Genomic DNA, 13,225 nt, shown 5'->3' with positions numbered 1-13,225 from the left:
TAGGTGAGTGAATATAGCACTGAGAGAATTCTATAAAATCTACTGTTGTCTGTCCCAAGCAAATTGGAATTTTAATGCTGTTTTTTCTTTCAGGTACAGAAAAGAAAGCATTCATCCATTGGAGGCTGCATACCATTTAAATAAGGCAGTGTTAATTTGCTTTTGCATAAATACTGCAACTGGGACAGAAGCTACAATTGGGGTTTATTTATGGTAGCTTAGCGTCATCCTCCAAAATCATAACATCTTTCTGGTTTGGGTAGAGGCTGTACTGGTGATTAGAGGGAGTTCCTGATGAGACCATCACCCCTGTATCTTTTATTTTCTTTAGATTCTTGAGGATGGTAATAATCTCTGCTGGTTCTCCTAATATGCTTTCTTCTTCTCCTCTCCCTCCTTTCCCTTTCTCTTTCTTTGTTTACTATTTCAGCTGAAGGAGAAGAGGGAGAGATTTCAGAAGCTTCCACTTGCCCTTCCTTGTTACAATAGCTCTTACATTACAAGTCAAGGAACTAATATGCAGTAAGGGCTGTTCCTAATACTAAATATGTTATTTCCAATTATATACTCAGGGACTAAGAAATAACCACAGGGAATAAGGACCCAGGACTCCACTTATTATGTGGTCCTCGTATTTCTCATTTTAACAAGGGGGATATTATGATACTTTGGGTCTCCAAGTATCACTGTCAAATTGAACCTTGTATCCAAGAATCTGAAATTTTTGGTATTCTTTACCCAGTGTAAATTTACTCAAATGAATGGCTATAGATCTCTTTGGGGAAAGATTATATGAATTAGTTTATATAGTTCTCTCAGTATTACAAGGTCCTCATCATAAACATCTGGCTGCTTCTTCAGTCAGTTGTTGTGGTTTTTTTTTTTTTTTTTTTTTTTTTTTTTGGTCTGAAAATTGGCTAAAATGTATAGACTAGGCAAGGGATCATGACTTTTACATTGAAGCAGCTAACCAAAGCTAATTGATGAACTATACCTTCATTAATTTTTATTGTATAGGTCAGGATGGCTTAACCTTAACACTATGGATTTTGGATGTCTTCTTTGTAGTGCAGTCCTGTCTTGTGCATTGTAAGATTTTTACCCTACTAGATGCCAGTAGTGCCCAGCAATTTTGACAACCAAAAATTTCTCCAGACATTGCCAGATGTTCCTTGGGGTGCAAAATTGTCCTGAATGAGAACTAGTGAATATGTTAATAATTACACTGCTGCAGGTTGCCAGGGAGTAGCAATATCCCACCTACTTCGAAGAATATGAAATAACTGAAAATTAACCAGAAACTCATCTAGCTCCCAAATCCCATTTTAGAGACCACTTCCTCAGCTCACTCCTGGCATAATTTTCTTAGGTCTGGTTCCCTGGGAACAGTCTCCTGGACAAGGATTTGTTTGCAGGATGTTATTGTCGTTGGATTCAATAACTGTGGGGGAGTAAAGGATATAAAACTAGGTAGAAGAATAAGTTGAACTATGATGTACTCACAACAGAGGCTTCAATGAGTCACGCAGGAATCCCAGGAGCTGATATGGCCCTTCCAGTTAGGATGGGGGCATGACCTCGGATAAAGTGGTGCTGTAGCTGAGGGCAATTACAGAAAAGGGGCCCAGTGAAATGTCATCAGCTGCTAAAACTTTAGTTTCTGAGAATTCCTCCACTCTAGGAGTACCTGAGCAGCACCTCACAACATCTGCTATAGTCTATTAATCAGAAATAAAAATTTCCAAAGGTATAGATTTCACCTAACTTCACTAGGATATGGTAACATTTTTCTCAACCCCTTCTGCCACCTTTAGCACTCAATAATTCATCTCCAACAAATATAAGACACTGTTCACGTATCAAGAAGTATAAGGGACAATAGATTGTTGTTCTCTGAGAATTTTTGTTGTGTGTCTGTAATCACGCAAATGCTCATTTTTATTTTTGCCAATCAGAAAAGAAACATGACATAAAGCTGTATTTTGATGGAAGCTTCATTAATATCTGAAAAATTTTATTTGAAGTTTGAATGAATTTGGGTTGATGACTGAGTAGTCTTACTGTGCTTAATAGAGTGTATTATAAAGCTGAAAACTCATAGCACGTCACTGATGTGATTTCCCAACTTGACATTGTTATGTAATCAACATGGCATAACAAAAAAAAAAGTAATGAAATTTGATTGCTTTTTGTAAATAATAGCAGCCTCAATTTAAATAACTATTTAGAATGATGAATTATGTCTTCTTAGCCAAGTATTAAACCAAGTGTCCTCAGCTAACACACTGCTATGCCATCTTAGGAGTCTGAACTTGAAAACTCTGACAATTTATGCATTTTAATAGTTTCCTTCAACTTTGTGGCTATCAGGACATGCTGCTGGTATAACTGGCTTAATATGAATAGTTTCATTTTCTATTATAAACTGCAGTTTTCAGAACTGTATCATCCCAGAAAATATTTCCATGAGGAAACTAGGCATATCACAATTTTATCCCAGAAAATTAAGCTTTACCAAATACACACACACACACACACACACACACACACACACACACACACACTTCTGTATTTGCAGAAGGCAAAAACAATTTTAGTAGTTTTCAAAATAAATTTTGGGACTGACAGCAAGATGGGAGAGTGTGAAATCAAACAAATTTTGTTGGTGAAGACACTAAGGAGAAGAAATTTTCTATATAAAATATTTGAAGTCAGACATTTGATTTTCAAAGTAGCACTTTTATTACTATCTTAACCTTCAATATAACAATAATGATTGTAATTGTAATGAAACACCTATAGGTCATGTTGGCTATTTTTCATATTTTATTTTGTTTCAATGTTAAATTGCCATGAATACAAGAATAAATAATTTTATTTCTTAAATTAAATAATGTAAATAACAGCCACCATTTAAAGAAGCATTATCATGTTTACAGCATCTTGTGCTCTATCAATTCATAGAAGTTTTTCTGTTTTGAATTATTTTAATGCTTTATTAAATTCTTGCATTAAAAATTCCTATTCTTGATTTCTTTGATTTTTTTCTTCTTACATGTACTTTGTCTCATTTTTGTTTTTTCTATTATTTTATTACTATCCATGTTTTATAAACTTAATATTCTCCATTTTCTCTATTACTTAATATTCTCTAATCTACTTACTATTATCTATTTTAATATACTTATATTTTCTATCTTCATCTTTCATAGTTTGTTTTATTCATAATATAGTTGTTTTATATTAAAACAATAATTAATTGATGAATATTAAACACCTGGCTGCATTTATTGCTCAAGTTACTTTTAAAAAAATGGAATTTATTTAACTAGTAAGTGAACACATATGGTAAAGATGCTAAACACCTCATTTTAAAAATTTGAATAAACAATTTCAGATGATCTTACCTTGTCCATCTTTCTACTACATTTCAATCTGTCATATGTGGCAAATGCCCCTTGTATAATTTTCTTTTGCTTTTTTGTAACTACTCTTGATTGATTCAAGTGTTCATGAAATGTATATATTTCCAGGAGAAACTTGTATTTATTTATGCTGTATGTCTACACTGATACTCTGTACTGATTTTCCATTGAGTTCCAAGAGTTAATATCAGGATACATATACAGAGAGGGCTTTTATCATTTCTAGAGCTTGTTTTTAATCTCTCCTAAAGCTTTTACTGAAGGCTGTTGAAAACAAAGTATAGCACAGTTCTCCACTTCTCTTCTGGCTGTTCAAAAACTGCTAAAAAGTAAGCAGATACCTTCCTTTACTTTTTGATGTAGTAAGTTAAGACATATTGTTCATTGAGTCTTAGATGACATAATAGTACATTACAAATTTATTTTTACATGGTTACAAATAAATTCTTATTAAACTGCCAAAGATTGCCTGTGAATCAACATTGGCACATAGGTATTGTGAAAGAACAGTTTCACCGTCAGCTTTGTTGAGTCAGCCTTCCATTCTAGAGAGATACCCAGGAAGGGAAATGTCTTTTGATTGCTCTGGAGGATCAAGGTTACTATGGATATCTGCTATATAAATGATAATAGTTTGTATTTCTCATTATATTTGATTAAAACAGAAATTAATATCTAAGAAGCAATAAATAGCAGAATGTGGAGAGTTTAACATTACCACAAAATGCACCATGTGCATATTTCAAATGAGACAACAAAAATAGATTTTCTTGGAAAAGCTGATCTCTAATTCCCCCTTAAAAAGCCTAATTTAATTTTGAAAGAAAGTCACACAATTTCCTGATTCAGCCCTCTCATCTGTGTAATGGGAACATTTGATTGGAACATCATAGCAGTTCTTGGGAATACTGGCTATGAAACAGAATATTTCAATATTCATAAAGACCTTATTTACACAAAAGAATACTCCTCAAGAAATGAAGTGCATGAAACATAAGCAAATATGTCTAGAAATTTCTACTATAGATGATGTTATTTTCCTAGGGGAAAAAAAGCAGTACTTGTGGGGTGACTAATAAGCAATCATACCTATCACCGTTAGAAGGGTTGATTGTATATATAGAAGTCATCCATTATTACTGCTGAGAAATGTGTGTGTTACACACAAGCATACACACACTGGCATACACCCACACACACTCTAAAGATTTCAGAGAAATCCCCATCAAAATATGCCTTCCATTTAATTTTATGTAAGATTGAAAAATGTGAGTGAAGCACATTACTTATGTTCTGTATAAAAGAATGATTCATTATTATTTTCTTCAACCATAACTCAATAATCGATGATGTATTTAATCTTAACCTAAAGAAAACTAGAATAAGAGCCAGGGAGTTTAGCTGGGTAAACTTAGGAAGTCATTTAAACTCTTTCAAGTCTGCCTACCTCACAGAGTAGCTTCACAGATGAAACATAGATAGAAAAGTTCTTTGGAAAAGTAAAGTAATATATAAATTCAAGATAGTGTTTCTTTTATTGTTACTGCATGAAAGTGAACCATTAGAAATGTGTTGCCAAATGTAGGCATACTCTCAGCCATAAAACAGCCTTTTGAAACATTCACTCTGGATAAAACATCTTTTGTTTTTTCGCTAGTATCATATACTATACTGCACATTAAACAGGACACACTGAGCTCTGTAATGTAGGACATTCAATGCTATAAAAATAAATTTTAGACTATTGGCCTGTTTAGGAAGTATGTTTCTAACTTCTCCAGACTACATTAAAATGCAACACAATTCCTTGTAACTTACAAGTCATTCGTTAATTTTCATATATCCAGTGTGTAAGAAAAGTGTCCCTCCCCATCCCTGCCTCACAGTTGCTTCCAGATCTCTATAGAACTAAAATGTAAGCTAGTTATGGGCAGGAGTTTTGATTGAATGATTCACCTCCTATACCCAATAACTATAATAATGTTACTTAGCATGTGTTACCTAAAAGAAAGGTCAATTTTACTTATCCAAATTTTATTCATTCATTTAGTCATTCATTTAACAAACATTGATTAAGTGCTTATTATGTATCCATTTTGATAATTCTGAGGGTTTTAATCAAAAAAGGAGAAACAGGCAAGCAAAGAAGTACTCATAGATATGCTTTAAAATAGGCTTCTACAAAATGTTATGAAAATATAGAAATGAAATAACTTAATTCCATCTGGGGAAGTCAGAAGTCTCTTGAGTAGATGACAAATGGAATCTTGGATGATCAATAAGAATTTTGTTGAAGAAAATAATTGGGTATTAATGGAGGTAATAATAGTATTGAGAAACAATTTTTATGGAACCCTTGCATATCTGCATGTTTTGTTAGCAAGGCACTGATTGCCTTTCTTTGAGAATATGTTTTCAAGAATGTTTGTCTAGCAAACAGCCATAGAAAGAGAGATAGTATCTCCCTCTAAGGCAAAGGGCAGGTATGCCTACAGCCCATTATGAAATTCTGAGGTTCCCCAAGTGCAGCTCCTGCAATGTGACCCACTGCATGTGCTGGTGTTACCTGGTCGTCCTCTAGTTTCTCATTTTTAAATGGGTTGCTTTTCATACTTGTTGACTATGTGTGATTTAAGAGCCCTCTCTTACTGATCTTTAGTCTCTTCCTGAGCATTACTATCTCTGTATTGACTTTTTTTTTCTAATGAGCTTAGATATGCACAAACAATGCCTAGTAGGCAAATCCAACTAAATGTTATACAAGCACGTAGAATTCAATAATTCAAAAATAAGCTCCTTATCTCCCCACCAGAACATACTTCTCCCCAGATATTCCCCAGTACATGCTGTTCCTTACCTTCTATCTTACACTTATATATAATTAGATGGTTTATTACTGGCTCTACATTGGCATATACCAGCCCCAGCCCAATGCATGACATACGGACTGTGCTCAATAATTACTTGTTGATCATATTGTATAATTTCTTCTGTCACTTCTATCACCGGCTTAATTCAGATAGTCTGGAAAGACTAAATAGTAACATTAGATTCAAGAGGAATCAAAAACAATGTCAAGTGAACCCATATTGTGCTTTGATTGAAATGGCCATAATTGTTAATAATCGGTGATTTAATTTCTTCAGATTACTTGTTAATAATGCCAGCTACAATACATTGATGCAAAGAAAGGTCCTCAGTTTTTCAATTGTATTCAGGAGGCATATGGTTATTACCGTAAAAAACACTACGTACCTGTCTTTTTCTTCTTTTTTTTTTTTTTTTTTTGGCAAACATTGTCATTGAGTAAAAGAGAACTCTTCTGCCATGTATGTGCCAAGCTAATTGTTGTTGAAATGCATTTTCAAGAAACAATCAGTGATAATGAGACCACATGGCTTAAGATTGCCTAGTTTTGTTTTTGTTTCATTCCTGCCAACTGAAGACTAGAGGTAATAAGAAAGAGGAGTGAGCTTTTCTTATTTACTTCACCTTCCCATGTCATACCTTTTATTTATTGTTCTGTTGAAATTATAGACATCTTGTAAATCAGGCATGATTTCATGTTGTCATCCAAATGGAGTCTAAAGCTGAGGAACCCCAGGCCTTCCTTTCATCCCTCCACTCTCTCAGGTTAACTTCATGCATCACAACCTGCACAGAAAATGCAGAAAAGAAAATTCCTTTTCTTCTAGTTTGTTTTTTTTCCTTATTGAATTGACTAATTTCATGAAAATTGTAGAGAGTGGTCTGTAAACATTGTAATGGGGACCATCTGGGTTCTTTTGCTGGTAGCTCAGAATGCTGATAAAACCAATAACAGCTCTGGACCCTAAAAATGGCCTTTGAATATTTTTTATTCCACAGACTTGAATTTGGTTCTGCATTCAAAACAGCCACCTTACCCATGTATGCTGTAATTTTTACAAGGACAGAGTGTGACAATATAAACTGGTTGGCTTGAATTCATCATTCCTGATAAAAGGCAAAAACAAGCAAACAAAAACTTTTGAAGTACAGGTTCTGTGGTTCCGGGCTGATTCTGTCAACTATCCACTTAAAGAACTTAATGATGGGTTACCCAAACTTAACTCGGCTCAGAGGTACCAAGAGATTATGTTGGTACAGTCTGAAAAGATGGAGTATGCTTCTGACTTTAACTGCAATATACAATTTCAAAGGCTGTTTCATTTTCCCCCAATTTTAAATAACAGCCTTCTAAATGGGCATATTTAGAGGGCAAATATATCTTCTAAACTAGATCCATAGTACCTAGTCTAGGGGCAGAGGTTTCAGAAACCAGACCATTTACCATCTCAGATTTTAGCAAAAGGTAGAACAAGGGGTTAGTTATATTTGGCTGGAGCTAGGCTGCTCCCAGTGGGTTATTGTGGTATAGGTTCCACTAGCGATGGTCTGTCTTTCAGGGAGCGACACTTAGGTGGTAACTGTGCTGTGTGACCTAGAGAAAAAATAAGCAGCACATTGTCGTTTCTAGCCTCAGTTTTCTGGGCCCAATTCCCAAAACCAAATTCATATTCAAGTTCAAGGTATAGCGGGTGGCATCCTGTATACCTCTTCATGGAAGTAGAAATAGTCTTTTAACTTAAAGAGTTATTTATTTATTTAGACAGGATCTTATTGTGTCACCCAGGCTGGAATGCAGTGGCATAATCACTGCTCACTGCAGCCTTGATCTCCTGGACTCAGGCAATCTTCCCACCTCAGCCTTCCAAGTAGAGTAGCTGGGACTTTAGGATGCACCACTCCCACCACACCTGACTAATTTTTGTATTTTTTTTTTTTTTTAAGAGAGATGAGGTTTCACTATGTTGCCCCAGCTGGTCTCAAACTCCTGGGCTCAAGCAAATATGCCTTGGCCTTCCAAAGTGCTTTTGAGATGGAGTTTCGCACTGTCGCCCAGGCTGGAGTGCAATGGCACGATCTCAGCTCACTGCAACCTCCGCCTCCTGGGTTCAAGTGATTCTCCTACCTCAGCCTCCCAAGTAGCTGGGATTATAGGCACCCGCCACCATGCCCAGTTAATTTCTTGTATTTTTAGTAGAGACAGGGTTATACTATGTTGGCCAGGCTGGTCTCAAACTCCTGACCTCATGATCTGCCCACCTCAGCCTCCCAATGTGTTGGGATTACAGGCGTGAGCCACTGTGCCAAGATGTAATTTTTAAATGAACTCTAACAGTAGTTAGTTTATCGTCATATGCAGAATCACCCAACAGATTTGCTCTTTAGGTCCTGAGTAAATAAATTATTCTTTAATTATATGTTATAAATTAATCTTTTGAATTTTAATCATAACTAGACTAAATATCACTTGGTTATAAGGAAAAAAATACTTCATGTTGCAAGTAATATAAATAGTGCATTTTCATGATATCATTGTATTGATTTTTCAGTATTTTAATTCTCTGGGGTAAGAGTATAACAAAGTGCAATTGTTTAACTTTTCAAATAAGCAAATGTAACAATCTAACAGTTATGTTTTCTTGTTCTTATGTTTTGCATTTCAGGAAACATCCCAGTTATCTGGACTCCCTGAGTTTGTTAAAATAGTAGAAGTTGGGCCTAGGGATGGATTGCAGAATGAAAAGGTAGTTTTACATCATTTACTTCAAATGCTGTCTAAATATTAATAGATTTAAGATTGTAAAGATTTACATGGATTTCATATGTTATGTGATTATATTTTTTTCTCAATTGCTACTTGAATTTATAAATTACAAATAATACTCACTTTGACTTAGGAAGTAATTTTCTGTTTGTGTTTCAATAGAACCTATACAATTTACTCATAAAATATTTTTTGTTTTCATAGGTTATAGTTCCTACAGATATAAAAATTGAATTTATCAATCGACTTTCCCAAACTGGCTTGTCTGTAATAGAAGTGACTAGCTTTGTATCTTCCAGATGGGTACCACAGGTATGTAAACCTACAATTTCTTAATTAGATCCTAATTCAACTTCACCAAAAATTATTTGGTAAATACTGTGATATTAACTCGATATAATTACTAATTTTCCATATTCTTACAAAATATTAGCCTGTGGACTGTGATATGATGAAATAAAAACCCTTTGATGAAGTCCTACAAGTTACTTAGAACTTTATACTAAGCCTGTGTGAGTATGGTTCAATATAATGAATAGGGGACAAGGCCGTTAAATAGCATTTTAGGGGGTCTGCCCTTTCTTTATCATTTTATGGCTGACTTTCTAAATAATCTGAACATCTCCAGATGCATTAGTCATTTTGTCTGTTAGAGGCAAATGATAATAAGTAGCCTGATAGCTTCCTTCTAGAATCCCATACTGAAGAGTGAGAAATGGAGACACATACTCCTTTTACTTTGCTTTTTTTGACACTCGTATTTGCTACAGGGATACGTCATCAAATATATCATTGAAGATAAAGCAGAGTCATCTAGAATTTTGCATTGAAAGATGACAAGAGAGCTTTCTCTAGGGTTTTCAGGCATGTGGCAGCAGTCATTACTTCTGAGACTTGACTCTGATCTTTGAAACATCACTAGTAATTAGCAACCAGTAAATCACTCTCTTCCTAATCCAGTGTCTGTTCTCAGTCCTTGGATCCCTTAATTTCTCCACAGCACTTAGTTTCACTGACTACTCCTGAATCATTTCTTTGGTTTCCATTATTCTCTATTCTAATGAATCAGTTATTTCCCCAATTGCTCTTTCTCTGTCATCTCTGACATCTTTCATGACCTCTTAGTTTAAGGTTCCCCTAAGATTCTGTTTTCAGTGCTTTTCTCTGCCTATCCTCTCTTCTTTGGCTGTCTTTCCAACACCAACAGTCACTTCTATGAGAATGACAAATTTACATTTCTAGTGCTGCCTTCCCTGATAAGCTTCAGGTGGATGTACCATCTCCACCTCAATCTCATTGGGTTAAAATCAAACTCGTTGTTCATCCTGCTTTATGCCAGGAGTGGAAATCTTTCCTTTAAAATCCTGGATTTTAGAGCTGACTTTGTATCCAGTTACTGTCGTAGTCAGTTAGGGATACTATAACAGTATAGTAGCATAACAGTATAATACCATAGACTGGGTGACTTAAACAGCCGGATAACTATTTCTCACAGTTATGGAGGCTGGGAAGTCCAACATTTAGGTGGTGGCAGATCCAGTGTCTGGTGAACACCCACTTCCTTATTTGCAGATGGCCACCTTCTCATTTATCTTCATATGGTGGAGAGCAGAGACAGGGAGCACACTCATGTCTCTCCTTATCATGTTACTAATGCCATTCATGAGAGCTCCACCCCCATCACCTAGTTATCTCCCAAAGATCTTTCTTTTTAATATTTTCATGTTACAGGATAGGATTTCAACATATTAATTTTGAGGAGGTGCAAACATTCAGTCCATAACAGTTACTGATGTATGAAATGTCTTCTTCTTCAGTATGGCCTATACTTGTGTCTTCTTTTTAGTCCCATTGATACATTAGTGATCCAGGCCCTCATTAAATAATCATTGCAGTAGTCCCTTAAATGGTATTTATAAATAGCACTATTTCTCCATTTGTTATACTTTCGTAAAATAATCTTCCAGAATTATCAGCTTTCACAAAATCATATTTTCCCTCCTTCCCTTCCCTCCTTTCCTTCCTTCCCCCCCTCCCTCCCTTCCTCCCTTCCTTCCTTCTTTTCTTCCTTCCTTGTCCTCCTCCTTTTTTCTTTCTTTCTTTCTTTCTTTCTTTCTTTCTTTCCTTCTTTCATTCATTCTTTCTTTCTCTTTCTTTCACTTTAGGGGTACAAGTGCAGGTTTGTTACTTCGGTAAACATCTGTCATGGGATTTTGTTGTACAGATTATTTAATCACTTAGGTCTTAAGCCTAGTATCCTTTAGTTATTTTTCCTTATTCTCTCCTCCTCCCACCCTCAACTCTTCCATAGGCTCCAGTGTGTGTTGTTCCTCTCTATGTGTCCATGTGTCCTCATCATTTAGCTCCCACTTATGTATGAAAACATGCAGTATTTGGTTTTCTGTTCCTATGTTAGTTAATGTGCTAGATAATATGTTCGATAATGGCCTCCAGCTTCATCCGTATCCCTGCAAAGGACATGACCTCATTCTTTTTATGGCTGCATAGTATTCCATGGTATATAGGTACTACATTATCTTTATCCAGACTATCGTTTATAGGCATTTGGGTTGATTACACGTCTTTACTGTTGTGAATAGTGCTGCAATGAACATTCACATGCATGTGTCTTTATTATAGAATTATTTATATTCCTTTGGTTATATACCCAGTAATGGGATTGATGGGTCAAATGGCATTTCTGTCTTTAGGTCAAAAAGTCACATTCTAAGTTCTTTAATGGTTCCCTTCCTCCCATTGACAAAGCCTGGAAACTTTGGTTGGGTATTCAAGACTGTCTATACCTGGCCTCTTTTTTTCCTTCTTAGCGTTAACTGTATTACTTTGTGGAAGCTACTGCTAAATTAACTGTTTCTTGTCCTCTATTTACGTGTCCTGCCTCTTTGTCCATATAGCACTTTACCTATACTTGCTTATGTATATCTGTATTTCTGCGTTTCTCTGCAGTTGGAACTCAATTAGATAAAAAGGCTTAAAACATTAAAGGCTTTTTAATTGTATTACATTTGAAGTAACAGAAGCCACATAGGATTAAGAGTAGTAGTAATATGTCACCTTTCACAGAGGGTTAATTTTATTTATCGTCAAAAGAAACTAATTTTCTCTATCCCACTGTCACTGCTGTTTATAGTGTGTGTGTGTGTGTGTGTGTGTGTGTATGTGTATATATTTTCTTTTGATTAGCCACTACCTATACCATAAATATTATAAAAGTAGTGATCATGTATCTTTTATCTTCTGCTTATCACTGTACACCCATTTCTTAGTACATAGTAAGTAGGTGCTCAATAAATAACTGTAAAATAAAAAAATAAATCAATCAGTCTGAGAGAACAATACCATATTACTTTCAATTCTCTGGTATTGGCAATTGACTCTCACTTTGTTCATGTATTTGGTCCTGTATAATGAAGGTCACAAAACTATTTTTTAGGAAAACACTACTAGTTTGATTAGGCTAGATATTTCCTTGAAATTGTCAATTTGTAAAATGCTAGCCATTATTTTACTAGCCACCATTAATTTTAAGAGAGTTCTAGACATTTTTATTATCTTTATATCTTCATAAATTTACTTCTGTCTTTAATACAGTCTTTGCTAATTTCACATATTTGATTATTGCTGGAGAGAAACTGAATAGGCTGGTATAACTTTAGAATTAGTGTTAGGAAAGAGAATAGATTTTGCTAATATTATTTGACGAATATTGACCAACTAAAGTTATATTTCAGGTACAAAATGTTGCTAGCCCTCTTCAAAATTCTTTTTTGTTTCCCCAGTGGTTTTATAAAGCTGCCTGCAAAATAGTCTTTCCTATAGTAATGTTCATGGCCACATTCTAGTATTATGCAAAAAATTGATGATAGATTTTTTAAAACTGATTTAGGACATACTCAGTGACATTTAGAAGGATAAGGCAGAAATCCTTTTTAGAAGGCTACACTTCTTGCATAGCTGGTTAAGAGAAAAGATGGACAAAAGGAAAAAAAAAGGCAGTCCCTTTGTGAGACGTAATTGTAAAATGCCTCCTGACCTTACATTAAGTAGATACATGTGATAGGACTATGAAATGATATGATTTATTCTAGGTTTGTTCCCAAGTTGAATTTAGGGCTTAAACTATTGAAATTTAATGAACTCTTCCAAG

At 34.9% G+C, this 13,225-nt stretch overlaps 1 protein-coding gene across 4 annotated transcripts in view; it reads left to right on the top strand.

The window, feature by feature from the left end:
- Positions 1 to 13,225, top strand: part of HMGCLL1 (3-hydroxy-3-methylglutaryl-CoA lyase like 1) — a 154,843-nt gene that overhangs the window by 27,671 nt on the left and 113,947 nt on the right. For all 4 annotated transcript variants that reach the window (XM_054493021.2, XM_054493020.2, XM_054493022.2 and 1 more), the window contains 2 exons: positions 8,957 to 9,037; positions 9,262 to 9,369. In XM_054493021.2, the coding sequence (XP_054348996.1) occupies positions 8,957 to 9,037; positions 9,262 to 9,369 (189 nt within the window). The remainder of the gene's footprint in view (positions 1 to 8,956; positions 9,038 to 9,261; positions 9,370 to 13,225) is intronic.

This window comes from Pongo pygmaeus, chromosome 5 (assembly GCF_028885625.2).
Source record: "Pongo pygmaeus isolate AG05252 chromosome 5, NHGRI_mPonPyg2-v2.0_pri, whole genome shotgun sequence".
Taxonomy (NCBI): domain Eukaryota; kingdom Metazoa; phylum Chordata; class Mammalia; order Primates; family Hominidae; genus Pongo; species Pongo pygmaeus.
Note: the sequence above shows the minus strand (reverse complement) of the source record. Positions and strands in the feature narration are given on the sequence as shown.